The 17,692-nt window shown below is 48.2% G+C and overlaps 1 protein-coding gene across 1 annotated transcript; it reads right to left on the reverse strand.

The window, feature by feature from the left end:
• Positions 1-14,058: 14,058 nt before the first annotated feature.
• On the reverse strand, positions 14,059-17,458 carry LOC119735734. Its single transcript, XM_038209640.1, has 2 exons — positions 16,168-17,458; positions 14,059-14,681 (listed from the first exon to the last, which is right to left on the reverse strand). Exons 1-2 carry the CDS (start codon positions 17,456-17,458, stop codon positions 14,059-14,061), a joined length of 1,914 nt encoding a protein of 637 aa, XP_038065568.1.
• Between the last annotated feature and the right edge of the window lie 234 nt (positions 17,459-17,692).

Genomic DNA, 17,692 nt, shown 5'->3' on the forward strand with positions numbered 1-17,692 from the left:
AAAAACGATAGGGCAGGCAAAGGGTCTGAAACAGAAAACCAAAGAAGTGAAACTGCAAAGCTCAGTATAGGGGAACACGATGTTGTAGCGTAGAACGATTCTGGGGTTCCTCACACGCACTCAAAAAGGACTCCAACACAGGTATACTCGTTTCTGCTCGCTCTAGGCTGTTTATTCCTCACAAAAAAAGTACACCGCAAAACACATCTATTCTCCTCAGCAACGAGGCAACAACAATACTACTGCGCATGCTCCGCCCTGAAGAACGGGCCTCCCCGGCTGGCCACCAGGGGCTTCACTGTGCGGCTCCACCGTGGAACCGCGCTGGTGCCCTCTGGCGGCCGACCGGCACGGACGCCACACCGCCCCCTTCGAGGACCTTGTTTGTCCCCAAACAGGGCGCCGGCATCCGCAACCGGACAACCAGGAAGACCCGGTGTCGTGCCAAAAACCGTCCGGTGCCAAATAGTGTCCGCTGAGCATGCGCAGTAGGCGCCAGACACCATTTGGCATGTAATACATGCCAAATAGTGTCCGGGCGCTGTCAATTGAGCGAGAACAAGGGCGCACGTACGTACGTCCTGCCGGAAAGTATTTTGCAGGAAAAATCGGACAGTATTTTGCAAGGAGGAATCGGACAATATTTGGCAGGTCGGGGAATCGGACAGTATTTGTTGGCAGGAAAAAATCGGACAATATTCAGTGGCGGGGGGATCAGACAATATTTGGCATGGGGAATCGGACAGTATTTAGCAGAAAAAAATCGGACATTTTTCGCAGGGAAATCTGACACTATTTGGCAGGGGGAATCGGACACTGTTTAGCAGGAAAAATCGGACAGTATTTGGCAGGAAAAAATTGGACAGTATTTGGCAGGGGGGAATCGGACAATATTTGGCAGGAGGAATCGGACAGTTTGGCAGGAAAAATCGGACAGTATTAGGTGGGAGAAACCATAAAATATAACGTTGGTTATAATGCTACACACAGCACATTACTACTACACACACTTCACACGGCGTTAGGCCTACGTACGTACTGCACGCCAAACGTACAGATGAACTGACTCGAAAAAAAACCATTTAGCACAAATATAATATTTAAACTATTAGGGAAACCAAGTCAAATAGTTATCACAGATAACAAGAAAAACGTTAAAACAGATTGTAAAAAGCAAATTCAGGTGAAAAGAGATCTTATCTATACGACGTCTTGACAGCTCGACAAGGCTCGCAATAGGATGCACGCTAAGCGCGGACACTATTTGGCAAGCGTCCGTAAATAATGTGACGTCAGCGACGCATGACCAATCAGATCGCATTATGCTAATAAGCGGACACTATTTGGCACCGGACGGTTTTTGGCACGACACCGGCCCGGAGGCGCATGACACAACAAAATTACTACAGCATTCAGAACAACAACAACAAAAAAGATAATGCAAGGAAAGAACAAGAAATCAAAGAAAAAGTCTAAGGTTTAGTTGGTGGGTGGCGGCCGGCGCTGGAACTCCGTTTGGCGGAACAGCTGCTCTTGGGGGACGCCATCGGGGTAGCATGGGGGCGGAGGCGCTCCAGGGGGCAGCATTCCTCCCAGTGAAGGTTGAGCGGACACGGAAAGATCTACGAAGTGCTGGCCGTACTGCTGTCCCTGGTACGTCTGCAGGAGACGCCCAGGCACTTCATAGGTGTGGACCACCCGTGTCCGCATAGCCGGTGGCCGACCTCGTCTGCTCCATGGACTGTCCTTTCTAGCCGCCATTCGTCCCGCGCATGCTCGCACATGGGTTCCAGCATGTGCGTGGAGGCCTCCCCGGTGGTGTTGTGCGGGTGGAGGGCGCCGGCCGTCTCCAGTCGCAGCGAGGTGCCGTCCGGAAGATTCACCCGAGACCCGACCGGCAGAACCCTCCCCTGGCCATGCCACGGTTGGACCGGAACCTCAGGGGACATCGGGGCCTCCGCCCGTGTCGGCTGGGGGCGACCAGGGCTTGCTTCCGCTGCCCTGCTGAAGCGAGGACGCCTGCCCCGGGCACGGCTTCAGGGGAACCGCCGGTCGGGACTCCGCTGGGGTGGTGGCTGGCAGGGTCGCTCGGCCTGGTCCCGGCTCCGCCGACCGGGCGACCTGTCCTGTTCAGGCCGGAAAGGCCGGAAGGACCGCTCCGGGTGGTCGTGGCCCCCCGGTCCCCCTGACGACACTGGACTTACCCGTCTTCTTAGTGGCGGCGGCGACGGGGACCGTCCTGCCGGACCACACCGTCCGAATGGAGGTGGGTCCGGGGTCCCCTGCCGGGAGAGATGAGGCGGGGACGGGGCCTGTCCCATGTCGTCGTCACTGGCGTGCGCCTCCAGCGCTTCGGCCTCCGTCATCACCACGGCCACGCTGTCCCCTCGGCAGAAACGGTGGTGTCTGGCGCGGACATCGGCCCTAAAAAACCGGACTCTGCACCCTCTCTGGCAGGGGTATGGGCGCTCCGGGTGGAGCGCCACACACGCGGTTTTTAGGTGCCTCTGCAAGTTCCCCCTCCTCCCGAACGTCTTGTCACAGTGCGGGCAATGAATCGGGGCCTGGTCCATCCTGCAGGGGGAAGAAAAAGAAGATCATTTGGTTATTTGTTAGCAATAACGGCTTGGTGGGATTATCTTCCGGCCACCCCGGGTGACTCTCCCAGGAGCCAGCGCCGATGGTGGTGAAGAGGGCTGTCCCCCTTCGTGCTCGGACAATTCCGCATCGGATCCGGCGTCCTCGCTACCCGGTCCTTCTGGGGGGGCAGCCGCCGCCGCCTCCGGTGGCAGTGTCCCCTTCCCCGTCTAAACTGGTAGTGGTCCCTCCTCGGCTAACTGACCACCCACCCCGGCCGGTGGGTCCTCCCGGATAGTGTCAGTCGACGGACTCGGTGGTAGCGTCACCTCCTGGTCTTGGGTTGGTGGTGGTCTCCCTTTTGGCAGTTTCTGCGCTACTTGTCTCCACCAGTCCACTTCGGCGTCGCCCAGATACGGCTTAAGCCGGTTGGAATGAACCACTTTGGCTTTGGCTCGAGGGGATTTTTGCACGCGGAACGTGACATCATCGATCTTCTGTGTCACCACGAAGGGCCCGTCCCACCAGCACTGCAACTTGGGCGTGCGACCCACTTTCTTGGAGGGGGTATACAGCCACACAGGTTGGCCAGGCTTGTAGCTGGCACTTTCTGCTCCACGATCGTAATGTCGCTTTTGATATGTTTGGCTCTTCTTCAGATGATGACGGGCAAACTCGTGGGCGCGCTCTATCTTTGTCCTCAACCCCTCCACATATTCGTGCTCCGCTGCGCCTGCCTTAGGTTTCTCCGGCTGACCCACCACCAGATCCAACGGCAGTCGCACCTCTCGGCCGAACATCAGCATGTTTTGCGTGAACTTTGTGCTGTCATGCTGGGAGGAGCGATACGTCATCATCATGTACGGTAGGTGTTCGTCCCAATCGTCCTGGTTCTCGTGGACAAACAGGCTCAGCATCGTCTTGACTGTACGGTTGAACCGCTCCACCATCCCGTCGGACTGGGGGTGGAACGGCGTGGTGCGGGTCTTTTGGACGCCGAGCAACTTACAGGTGCCCTGAAAGAGCTCGGCTTCGAACTCCCTCCCCTGATCCATGTGGATCTCAAGGGGAGCACCAAACCGAGTGATGACCTGTTCGACGAGGACTCTGGCGACCGTCTGAGCCGTTTGGTCCGGGATCGGTTATGCCTCCACCCACTTTGTAAAGTAGTCGGCCACCACCATGATGCTAGAATTCCCTGTCTTCGTCCTCGGAAAGCGACCCGTGAGGTCGATCGCGAGGCACTCCATCGGAGCCCCTACCAGGTACTGTTGTAGTGGGGCCTTGTGGGGTCGAGGAGGTGACTTCTTTGATCCGCACTTCTTTGATTGTGGCACTTTTGACACCACTCTTTTGCCTGGCGTCGCATCCCCCTCCAGAACACCGGAGCCTGTCTCAGCCGCGCGACGGTTCCGGGTAATCCCCAAATGTCCTGACGTCCTATTGTCATGCGCCAGTCGCAAGACGTCGTCGACTTTCACCCGTGGTACCACGACCTTCCATACCGGCGGTTCGCCATTGGGCATCTCCAACTTCACCAACAATGGGCCCTGGGACAGCCGCAGCCGCAGCGTCTCCCACCTAGCCCACCAGTACTTCGAGCCTTAACCCAGCGCCGAGACGTCCCGCCAGCTGGGTTTGCGGACCCCGTCTTCCAGCCACCGCACGATCTTGTCCAGCTCTGGGTCACTACGTTGTTCCTGTTTGAGTTCTTCCTGGTCCCAGGCTTTCAGGAGCCCTTCCGTGGTGGTGGCTTCTTCCTTCCCAGCCCCCGTAACGGCTCCCACCTGCACCTCCCCTGGTTGCGTCTTCCCAGCATCGCGCGACTGGTTCGGCTGCAAGTCAGCGTCCCGCTGAGCGAGGGGACTTTCTTATGTAAAGCATTCTTGACTTGCTTCTTTTGATCGCCCACACTGGCCACACGGGATTCTAGAGACGGCGTCGGCGTTTGTGTGCTTCCTACCCGCCCGATGTTCCACATCGAACTTGTAGCACCCCAGCCTCTGAATCCACCTGGCCGTCTGCCCATCGGGTTCGCGGAAGTTGAACAGCCATCGCAGCGATCCGTGATCCGTTCGGAGCAGGAACCGTTTACCAAGAAGTTAGTGTTTGAAATAGTAAACGAAATTGACCACGGCCAGCAACTCTCTCCGAGTGGTACAGTAGTTGCGTTCGGCCTTTGACAGGGTACGGCTGCCATAGGCGACCACTCGTTCACCATCGTCCCCCTCCTGCGTCAGCACTGCTCCGATGGTGCAGTAGCTGGCATCTGTATCCAGGACGTAGCGGCGCTCCGTATTCGGGTAGTACAACACGGGTGCGGTGGTCAATGCGTCCTTGAGGTGCTCCAATGCTGACTGGCAAGCACTCGACCAGAAGAGTGCCCTTTGGCTCTTGGTGGTAAGGCATGGAGGGGGCGAGCAATCTCGGCGAAGTTCGCAACGAAGCGCCTGTAGTAGGACGCCAGGCCCAGAAAACTCCGTACTTGAGTCAGGTTTGCTGGTTGCGGCCAGTTCCTGATGGCCGCGACCTTTTCCTGAACCGTCCTTACTCCCTCGGCCGACACGAGGTGACCCAAGAAGGACACCTCCGTCTTGAAGAGATCGCATTTCTTCGGTTTGAGATTCAGGCCGGTGGCTCGGAATCGCTCCAGGACCGTGGTCAGCCGCTTGTGGTGTTCCTCGAAGTCTGCCCCCCACACGATCACGTCATCCAGGTAGACTACCGTCACCTGCCACTGCAACCCCCTTAACACTTGCTCCATCAGACGCTCAAATGTCGCAGGAGCGTTGCAAAGGCCAAAGGGCATCACGGTGAACTGGTACAGGCCGTTCTGCATCCCAAAAGCCGTCTTCTCCCTGTCACCCTGGTCCATGCCGACTTGCCAGTAGCCACTGGCCAGATCAAGGGTGCTGAACCACTTTGCCCCGCTCAAAGTGTCAAGGTTGTCCTCGACCACGCCGTCCTGCAGCATCTGTTTTATCTGCCGGTCGGCCTCTTGCCGTTTATGTATCGGCAATCTCCTCGGCGGTTGACGTATAGGCGTTGCTGTCCCCGTATTTATTGTGTGTCGGGTCAGTTCGGTCTGACCAAGTTTGCCGTCCGGGCCGGTGAATGCTCCAGCGAATCAGCAATTCAGCCAGTCGGGAACGTTCAACACGGTCAAGGTTCGCGGCTCCTCGCTCCAGGAGGTCTGGCAGATCCGTGTGGAGCAATTTTGCCGGCTCCGCCCCATTGGCTTGCGTGCGGAGCAGCTCTGCCCCATTGACTCTCGTGCGGAACAACCCTGCCGGCTCCGCGCCACAGACTTCCGTGCGGAGCAGCTCTATCGGCTCCGCGCCATAGACGTCCGTGCGGAGCAACCTTGCCGGCTCCGCCCCATTGGCTTGTGTGCGGAGCAGCTCTGCCCTATTGACTCCCGTGCGGAGCAACTCTGCCGGCTCCGCCCCATTGACTCGTGTGCGGAGCAACTCCACTGGCTCCGCGAAATAGACTCCCGTGCGGAGCAGCTCTGTCGGCTCCGCGCCATTGACGTCCGTGCGGAGCACCCCTGCCGGCTCCGCTCCATTGACTCGTGTGCGGAGCAACTCTACGGGCTCCCGTCCATTGACTCGTGTGCGGAACAAGTCCACTGGTCCCGTCCCATAGAGTCGTGCAGTGCGAGCTTGCTCCGAGTGGAGGTCAGGACTCGCCACACTGCGATAGTAGGGACGAACTTACTGCTTGGGGAGATCCACTCCCGGTCGTGCCGCCTGAGGCGCGCTCGGACGGTTTCCCGCCCCCGGTATATGGGCAAATCCAGCCTGGGGGCGCCCCGAATGGGAGGCCGCACCAGTCGTATCCATGTAAGCACCGAGTGGTGCTTCCATGTGGGGCCTAGCACTATTTTCATGAGCGTAGGGGTTGTGGGTTGCCCCAGGATGAAAACCCGCCCCCGCTTCATCAACCAGCACAGCTCGGAATCGCTCCGAATGGAACGAGACGTCTGCTGCGCCAGCGTCTACAGCACGGGGCGGCCCCTCGCGGGACCTGGCCTATGCCGCTTTATTACCAACAAACTGGGGTATGTCCCGACGAAGCCCCGCCCCCGCCGCATCGGACAGCACAAATCGGGATCGCTCCGAGTGGAATGAACCGTCTGTTGCGCCATCGTCTACAGCACGGGGCAGCCCCTCGTGGGACCTGGCCTGTACTGTGTTATTACAGAATATCTGGGTCATGTCCCGACGAAGCCCTGCCCCCGCTGCATCGCACAGCACAAATCGGGATCGCTCAGAATGGAACGAACCGTCTACTGCGCCGCCGTCCACAGTACCAGTCATTGATTATTTATGGTAATGAGCATGCCCAACCCCCGCAGGGGCAGACGTACTGCAATGACTTAACCCCCCGCCAAAGTCCCGAAATTCCACGTTACCATTCCCCACATCCTCCCTCACGAGCAAATCTTGTCCCAGAAATCCCTTTGTTTCCCCTTTCATCCCACCAAAACTCCCCGGACTATCCCGCAAGAAGAATTCCAACTCGTCCACCGTGACGAAAGCACTACCGGCCGCTCCACTAGACGGGCCCCCACTCCGTGAGCCCGCACTCAAGCCTGCCTCCTCGCCGTGTGGCGAGTTGGGTGCCAGACTTCCGTGATCTCCTGATTTCATTGCAGAAAATCTCTGAAAACAATACCTGTTTTTCCGCCTTCTGCGTCCCGCCGCTGCCACCAATGTAGCGTAGAACGATTATGAGGTTCCTCACACGCACTCAAAAAGAACTCCAACACAGGTATACTCGTTTCTGCTGGCTCTAGGCTGTTTATTCCTCACAAAAAAGTACACCGCAAAACACAACTATTCTCTTCAGCAACAAGGCAACAACAATACTACTGCGCATGCGCCGCCCGGAAGAACGGGCCTCCCCGGCTGGCCACCAGGGGCTCCACTGCGCGGCTCCACCGTGGAACCGCGCTGGTGCCCTCTGGCGGCCGACCGGCACGGACGCCACAATATTGTTGACTATTCTAAAGTTGTTCTTTCCCACCCAATATTTTGCCTACATAGAGTTTTTTGAGCAAAAACACACCCAAAAGACATGGCTACTACCCATGATGTGAATAGATAATGCTAAGTAAGACTGCAGTAATGGGTATTACATTTTTTCTAAAAGTTGGTACATGAATGTTCATACACCTCAAACATTGTATAACGAACAGCGCCTTCAATTTACAAATGATGTTCAGCAAAATATAAGCAAAATGGTTCAATTTATGTTTCCTAAAACAAACAAACAAGATGCTCTTCTAAATTGCTAGCAATACAAAGGTTAGTCACTTTGGAATGAGATGAATGAATAAAAAAAGGTTCATGATAATCAGCTGATAGAAGATCATTCTGTTCTTATACCCATGCAGCACGATATGGGACGGAAGGGTACCCCCCCCCCATCTCCCTATACCCTATGCAACCCTAGACTATTGTTACCTAACACATCCCCCTAGATATCTCAAAAGAATTCCTTAGATTCTGGTAACACAATGCCCAACACAAAAGAAGGGGGTGGGATACCCCTCCGTCCCATATCTTGCTTCAAATGCCTGTTCTGGCAGGGTAGGCTGGTTCCCCTCCCCACAATCACTATCGATGATATGCAGACTGGGAACCAGTCTGCTCGCGGGGCACGTTGTGGGGCACGTGTGGTCTAGCGGTGGAGCATAGGATTCGTGATCGAGAGGTTGTGGGTTCGAGCCCCACCGTGGCCATGCGTGTTGTGCCCTTGAGTAAGGCACATTACCTCAATTACTCCTCTCAACCCAGGTGTTAAATGGGTACCGGCATTGTTCAATGCTGGGAAGATAACAGACTCGCTGTGGAGGAGGTGTGGCGATCCCCCCACAGCAGCATATGAGTCTGGCCCAATCGCTAATAAAAGAGAGATGGGCACTCCGTTCCTGTGAATACAGGTTCGTCCCCTTTACTTTACTTTTTAGTTTGCTCGCACAGCGGATCTGTTTGTACCCAAATTAATGCAGATGTACAGAAAGAAAAAGGAGGATTTTGGTGGAATAAAGCAAACCAACTGTTGACAAGAATGTGACCACATCGTGAAGGGTGGTGTATACAGACAAATCATACATTACATAACAAGGGAACTCAGTGATGCATGACCAGAGGTATGCTTCCAAGTAACATGTATCAATGGATTGTAAAGCTTACAGCCGTAGTTTATGATAAAACCATAATGATGGTCATTTCAGTTCATAGTTTGTTCATATTAGGCATTTGATTGTGGATTACCTTTTTTTTGGGGGGGGGGGAGGGCACCCTGTATAACACATCCTGGTCTAGGAACATACCAAGTTACAAACAAATTGGACATTCTGTTCTGTTCTTATAGGCATTTGAAAATGCGCTTGCATCGTGACGACACAAGACGTGTGATGATATCACTTTAATTTTCATCTATAACACATCCCCGTTTAGGTACATGCTAAGTTACAACCAAATTGGACATATGGGTACTAAAACAATGCACTTTCAATGTGACGTGGATATGGCACTTGATGACGTCATTATGACGTTACTTCAATTTTCATCACTACTGGTAACACCCTGGTCTGTGAACGTATGACGTTACAACCAAATCGGACATGCACTTCTGTAGATATAGACATTTGAAAATACACCTTGTACATGTTGCAACGTAAAGACTGTAGTTGCCAAAACAGCCACTAGTATGAAACTTTTAATGATATTAAGCATGTTTGGCGAAAAAAAGGGTTATGGACCATCATAACACTATAATGTGGTCTAAAAAAATCAACAATTTCAACAATTGCCCAAGCTGGACAATCGCCCTCTTTGTCATTTTCTTGTATTCAGACACCAATTCTGATTTTCAGCACAAAGAAGATTGAAAGTTGAACAAAGAAATTGACTGCATTAGGATTACCGTCCAGAGCTCTGTCACCTGAGCTATCAAATTATAACCCTACAATGTAATGTATGTTTACAGTTTCCCTTTTGACAATATCTTTATTCAAGGGCTCCATTCAGCTGCCATGAACCCGCTTTTGGAATCCGGGATAACACCCTGAAGCCGCTTTCCATTGGACTTAATTTTGCACCAAAGAAAGTTACTGCAAGTGATTGCGTTTGAACTACTGTGTGTCTGCAGTGTACATGGATTAGTGTCTGCCTGAAGGAACTCATTCACAAAGTAAAACTAGCAATGTGATTCTTCCGCGAATTGGACCTGTACAACTAACTGCTGCAGACTGTAGAGCTTACAATCAATAGTCGACAATTGACAATTGGAAAGTTCAACGGCTGTCCGCACTGGACTTAATTTGGTTAAGTTGACAAATGTCTCCATTAGTGTCCAATGTGAACACGGCTTACGCCATATCCCAATAGCAATGCTGAAGACCTGGGAAATGGGGGCCATGGCTCTCAAAGAAAAACATTTATAACTTTGTCCGTTATTGGAGACATCATCAAAGCATCCTGTACACAATGTTAATTTCCCGCTGGTTCTTTCCAGAACGTCACAAACTTACCAAAAGGAATTGTCACTTCACCATGCAAACCTTCCTATATTACATTAACATCTAACACACTGTACATGTATGTTGACTAGCGGGTTTTTTAATGTCAAAACGTTGTAATGTCGACAATGTTTCACAATCCTTACCTTTTGTACAGATGGATGCGAGCGTCTGACAAAATCAAGAGAAATTCAGTGTCTGGTCCGACGACGAAGTGCACAGGACTGGACGGTTCTGGAAAATGACGGCAAACGTTTGCTGCTGATTGCAAAATATCAGTCCATGATTGCATAGTCAGTCAGGGTACCAAGTTCAGTTGACTTTTCAAATTTCAAAAGTAAAGCACAAAGTGCACAGTACACTCATGAGTGTCGTTAGGGGGTCGTGACAGAGTTGCCAACAGACCATCCGAGCTAAAAGGTTGACAGGATTTTTTTCTCTCTGATTACCCGGCCTCTATAAGTTCGAAAATAAGTGAAGGACACCATCTTCCAATAAAAGCGGACGATCATGGGTAATATTGGATAATAGTTGGCGCTCTCCGTCCGTTTGCGACAAACACACACATTTGTTGGCAGAAAAGCGTTTAATGTGGAGTGTCAACGCCCCCTGAACCCCGCCCCTCCTCTTCCTCCGCATCTAGCTGCCCCTTTCCTCGCCCCCTACTCTCCCCCCTGCCCCCTCTCTCCCCATCCCCCCTCTTCTCCTGCCCCATCTTCCTCCTCTTCGCCCCTCTGCCCCCGCCCCTATCCCCCTCCTTCCTCTTCTCCACCCTCCTCCGTCTCCTTCCCACTACTTATAACTCCTCTACCCCCCTCCTCGAGTGATGCCTGTGAGTGCACTTATGGCGAAATAATCCCCACCAGAGAGTCATTTGCGAAGATATTTTTGCAGCAGATGCGAAATTTGAATTTAGGCAATTTTACGTGTTCAAACAAATTTGAATTTAAAATTACATGCTGAATTACAATTCTGGACAAATTTGCTTTCCATAGCCACGAGTGTTATTGGTTCTAGCCTGGTCCTAGCCAAGGAGTTTGGACTCGACCTAACACTTACTCAGATACAAAGTCGAAGGCTGCGACCAAATTACTTGACTACGGCTGAAAATAACACTTCCATATGAAGTGGCTGCAACTGCTTCAATAGGCGCGTGTGTAATGTTCAGCAATAGCCAAGTACGTCATTGTTCTTATTACGTAATATTATACAAAGTCAACTTATTAAAGTATCCACACGCACACGAATGCATCCAAAATTCCCAATACATCCCAACTTAAACGATATGACAAGATTACAATTCGTGAGAGACGTCTTTTGTCAGACAATTTCAACTTCAGTTCAAGCAAATTCAAACAACGAGCACACGTTTTCGTCCCAGAGTATTCGATTTCGTCTCGTCTATGCCAAACCATGTTATTCAGAAATCAAATTCGTCTAATTGATTTATATAAGACGAATTTGATCTCCGAGAGCTACAATTCGGAACAGCTTAGACGAATTTGATCTGTAGCGACGAATATTCTCGACCCACTGATTAAAGAGTGTGACCAAACTTTAAAATTGAACGGTAAATGACTATATTGGTTTTGGTTAAAGCTTTGGACAATTTTCTCGGACGAAATTGAATGTAAGAGTTGGTGAACTCGAATGATAAACGTTTTAAAATAGCCGGGAAAACCTATAGTAGTATTTTTTTTTTTTTCAGTTTTAAAATAGGAGGAACTTTCTTGCGATTACCTCGAATTCGTTTTTTTTTCTTGAAAATCCGCATGCGTGGTTTTCCAGGAAAACGGTGACGATGTATGGTACGAAAACCGTTTGTAGCAGTGTGCCAAACAAAATGTACTGGCACTTAATACACACAAGTCTGGTTTGACACAATTTAACACATCTTGGACTTGCCGGTGCCTGATGGAAGTCTTCTCAGTCAGGCATCCGCGAGGTCACAGTTAGGATCTGAAGTACATAATCGTCTCGCCCTTAGTGCTTGGTAGATCAAAGCGCCCTTAGTGTTAGGCAGATCAAAGAGTAACTGCACTTTAATAAGAAAACACCTTTAAAACAATCAGAAATACACTTTTGTAACGATAAAAGTGTCGTCAAACATGCAGTTTGATGTTGATTTTGATGTTAGCCAAAAGTATCATTTTTAAGACTGATTAATAACCGCTATGGCCAAACAAAAAAGTCTCCGGTTTCTGGTATGCGCGCGCGTCGCCGTAGCCATGCACGTCGGCAAAATGAAAAAGGTTTTTTTTTTTTCAATAAAAGCTGATGTATCAAACCCGCCAAACTCACTGGTTTGACTGGAATCCTGCTGCTGCACAATTTTAACGTGTTTTAAGATGGGGTTATGATCGAGAATAAGCTTTATGTGGCCTCTCTGGACTCCCATATATTTGCACTAAGTTTAGTCGGGCACCATTTGTAGTCATCAGCCGACATTTGAAGCAAAAAAAAAGAAAAAAAACAGGTAAAAAAAAAAAGCCGCGTCGGCGCACCACTTTTTGGGCAAGCTCCATACCAGAAACCGGAGATTTTTTGGGGGGCCTATGGCAACGTTTTTTTTTTCTTATTTGAACAAAGCTACTCACTTTACAATGTACTGTAGGAATATTTTAAGTCTTCGAATCCCGCTAGTAAAGATAAATACCCGCCCTCTTGTGACATTTGGTTGTTTGTTATAATCATATTTCAGCTCAATTATAACAACCAGTTTTCTAATTAAGTTTTATAGATTACGCAGTTTGACCTCATTAAAAGTTGTACATTATTGGTTTTCCAAAGTAATGAATGTAAACAACGTTTTCTGCAAACCAGTTTCTACCGAATATACATGAAGTAATAACGAATAATGCAAGTTTTCGGATTTATTAGAATCTGGATATAAATTTGTTTAATTCATTGAGGTAATGTGGAAATACACGTTAGCTAGCTGTATGTACATGCTCCTAGTTGTTTTTGAACCATTCTTTTTTAAATCGGGCATGAACCTATGACAGAAATTAGTAAATAATTTTACATAGTGGACTACGTATCCAATTCAGGAAGTGCAATTGTGCATTAAACGGATCATGCAGTGTAACAATTTAATGCGTCCTTGAAAATGCACCTGCAGACAACCATCAAATGAAGCAAATGAGTCAAGGATTTAATAAAGAGTAATAGCAAAGCCAGAACTTCGAATGAGGCAAAATGGACCGGTGTTATACAATGGCCTTCGTTTCAAAAACCACTGAACCGAATCCAACATAAAAAATCACATAAGAAAGCAAAAGGTTTGTGTTCATGAATTTTATAATTGAATTTGAGGAATTCCATAAAAATTTGAGAATGTTGATACGTCCTACATGCGGACATTATGGGGAAGCCCTGTATACTGCAGTTTCAATACAACTTGTTAAAATATTTTAACTTATATATCCAGTGTGGCTTGTGTCATTTTGCCCACACATCCAAAGTTTATTTTCTGTTATGAATTATTACCTTATTTGCCAATTACTTCCAAAAATAATGACTGACACGCTTAAAAATAGTTCGAGTCGAGACAATCATTGATAAAATTAAACTGACAATATTGTTCACCAGCAAACAACTGATATAATTTCAAGTTAAACGCATCTTGTCAATTTCTATTGCAAATTGATGTTTCAAGAGTTTTGAGACGGGTCATGGAATGATGTTGCGTATAAACTACCAAGTGTCGCGCCAAGTGTTTAATATACGTATTTTCAGGTTCATTGCAGACTGTTATGCCACTACCCAGCTCTCCAATGACATCGCATCATTCAAAGACAGATTCATTAGTAATCGTAATAATTTTCAACGTAATGGCCTAACCATAGCAAAGTTTAGTCAATCGTTGGAAAATTGACATAAATTCCAATTTCCTTGAAAAACGTGGGTACGGGAAAGCGGTTTTATGCTGGATGACATCGTTGGCATCACACCTTGTGAAAGATCTTGACTGAGTACAGGTCAGCCACTGCCAGCTGCTGCCTGTCAGCTGTGAATGTGATTCCACAGGGAGTGTACAGACCCTGGGCCACGCAGCTGATAAACTGACCTGTACAGTCATAGTGGTGAATGTGACCGGTGTTGACGAACTCTGTGGCAGTGACTGCAATGTAAATACCCGAACTGTTGCTGCATATACCCTTGCAGTATTTCACTGGTTTACCGCCAATGGTTGGTTGGATTATGGCAACTGGAAAAGCATTGCCATCAGAAACCTCCACTATCGCTAGTAGTCCCTCTTCAATATCACTGATCACAATCCAACCATTGCTCAGTACAGCCAAGTAGTCGGGTCGTATCTTCACTAGCATGGTGTGTAGGATCTCACCATTCCTGGGATCGAGCTCAGTCAACACCTTCCTTTTCCTATCACCCACCACGATGTTACCATTGGGCATGACAGATACGCTCGTAAGCTGCACCTCTGTCTTGCCAACCTCACTCTCCTGTAGTGTATCAAAATCACGTGCTGGCTTGGTGTCCCTATTGTAAACCATCATCTTGCCGTGGTAAGCACACACCCACTGATTCGATACAGAAACAACGTCATCTGGAAATCAAAATAAATATGGAATAAGATCAATCAGATAATTGAATAAGTAATTACTATTAGATTATATTAAATAATTATTATCAATAAAAAAAAATTATGACTGAGAGTCAAGTGATTCTGATCCAATAATAAAATTCACTCTGAGTAATTTAATACGCATAACGGAAAGTGAAGAATGGGAAAGTTAAATTAGAGTTTAATTAGAGGGGTTTTGATCCAAAACAACTTGTTTCGGCAATAGACTGGCGGTCATAAAATATGGATGTCGTGTATAAGGTCAGTACTCCTGTTGTTGAATTATTTACCTTAATCGTTTTCATCAATAAAGGGAAATATTTTGGGGTGTAGATTTTTTTTTACGTGACATCTTGTGACACCAGATGGCGCTCTCTACTTATCTAACTACTACTTGGGATAGTTTCCCAGTGAGTCCAGACTCGAATAGTGACTTGGGTTCTGTTAACATTTCAGTTCCCCCTTTTATTGTATTTAAATGTATTAATAATTTACCCCTAACATCGCATTGACAAAGCACTTTCAGATTATTTTATCGCGTTATTTGAACAGGACGACATGGAAAGTGAGGATGAGGACCCTATTGTCCCCCAGTGGTCAAGTGGATAGGCGATAACATAATGACAGGAATTAATTGATTTCGGCGGCATGCAAAAGCGACTCTTATGCCTCCACTAAAAAAAGGGTGGGATTTTACGCAAAAAAAAAAAAAATACAGCAGATTGTGTAATGTTTATGGTTAATGGGGGTAGTGCAGAACCAACCGATTGGAGGACCAATGAAAGTATGTAATTTATTGGTTATCTTTGATTTAAATCTCAAAGCAGTTTACTTTAGAATAAAAACTTGAGAAAAACAGAGACGTGCATGTAGGTACCAATATGACATGCATCTATGAATGCCGTTGCCTACTGAAGACATTGACGCTACTTATCTAGACAGTTCTTTGGATATGTTCACAGTGAATCCTCGTTTAAATAATAACTTGGGAGCTGTTCACTTTGTCAGGTCCTTTTTTTTTTACTTTTACCGCACTGACACAGCACTTTTAGATGATTTCAGCAAACTATTTGAAATAGAAAAAAAATATGACAATATGGGAAGAGAGCGTTTCTCCAGTTGTCAAGTGGACGTACGATAACATAATGGCAGAAAAACAATTATTTCGGTGGCATGCAAACGTGACTTCAACGCCTCGTTTAACACAATTGTGATTTTGCGCAAAAAAAAGAAAGATACAGCGAAATATAGGGGTGGTGCGGATCAGACCAATTGGTGGACCAATTAAATGTACATGTATGTACTCTACTGTAAATTTTGTAAATTTGATTTACATATTGTAAATTTCATTGCAGTTAACTTGAGAAATTGAACTGGAGCAAAACAAAAGTATAAAAATGGCATGTACATGTATACGTGAATAACTACCAATGCCTACTGAAGACATTGACAGGTAAAAACAACTCACTTGCATTGATCAGGATGGAGCTCTTGGTTTGTCCATGGCTGTTACAGATTACTACTCGCTTGTTCCTCCAGTCGGCCACTGCAATCTCGTCAGGTTGAGCAGCAGCAGCAATGCCTCTGGCTGATTCAAACTCCCCTGCACCACTCCCCTGCTTGCCGAATTCATGATGCAGTTCCCACTTGTCTCCTTCCTGCTCCACTTTGCCCAAATCGATGTCAGCTGTCGGACTCTTGTTGAACCTCAGATACCAAAGTTTGTGATGATACTGTGGAAGATGCTGATTGCTCATCTTTGTCAAATCTTTGCTGATCACGGGGTAGAGTGAAAGGAAATCGGAATCCGATGCACTGCTCGTTAGTTCGTTGCCGGTTTTCAGTGAATGCCTCTTTCTCTGCAGCATGTCACTCACTGTCTTCTCATGCTCATGCAGTGCCTTATTTTGCCTCTGTTCCTGGCTTTTGATCTCAAGAAGGAGTCGTTTTTCTTCAGCTCTAACCTGTGCTATGAACTCAGCAGCTCTGTCCTGCACCCCCTTTCGGGCCTTCACCATGTTGTGCTGGACTATCTTCTTGGCCTCAATAGTGTCTTGCAGAGACAACTCGAGGCCTTGTATGTCTCTACCTAAAGCAGGCAAGCCCTTCTTCAGTGACTTTCTGTATTCTCTTGAAGCCGTTCCGATGGCAGTGATGTCATGTGTGGCAGTGGGATGATCAACAACTGTGCAGCCTTGGCAGATCAGCTCATCACATGTCTTGCAATAGAATTGCTTCAAACCGTCCTTGTGGTTGTGGCATTTGTACTCGTCGTGTTTTCGTGCCACACCGACCTTCCCCTGACGAATTTCATCTAAAGTCGGTACCTCATGGTGTGCTGATACTGGGAACCGCAAGTGCGCCTTACGGCACGTCGTACAGATATTCTTTCGACAGTCGAAACAGTGATACAAGGCCTCGTTATCCTCGTCGCATGTCTCACAGAAAAGCTTCGAGTCTACTGAGCATGCTACCTTCTCCTGTAATTCAAATTCTTCAATCAAACCTGCCAAATGGAAGTTGGTCCTGAGGCCGTGTATGCCAGACTGGGGAAGTGCCGTCTCCTGACGACAATCAGGGCAAGGGAACGTTGGTTTTCTTCTGTATCTGCCATCATGGTTTTTCACCAGACATTCCTCACAGAAGCTGTGTAGGCAGTCCAGTACTTTGGGTTTTTTGTATTTATCTGTGCAGATGCTGCACTCAAGATGAACGCCAATCTTCTCAAACGCAGAGCCTACCGATGCCGCAGTAGCCATCTCTGTGAAATGTAAAGAATATATTCCACATCATGCTCCAGGGTAGTAAAATCAATCGAATTTGTAATGTGTGGTGGAATCTTGGTATCTTTCCCTTCGTTCAGTCTTTCAAAAAATTGAGATCTTACAGCATCCTCTTTTTAAACTGTATACACGGCCATAGAAAAAAGGGTGCACGAAACGAAATGGGCTTACATGTGCCCTAATACGTCCATGAAAGTCTACAACTTAAAG

The sequence above is a fragment of the Patiria miniata genome, unplaced genomic scaffold (genome assembly GCF_015706575.1).
Source record: "Patiria miniata isolate m_02_andy unplaced genomic scaffold, ASM1570657v1 HiC_scaffold_29, whole genome shotgun sequence".
NCBI classification, from domain to species: domain Eukaryota; kingdom Metazoa; phylum Echinodermata; class Asteroidea; order Valvatida; family Asterinidae; genus Patiria; species Patiria miniata.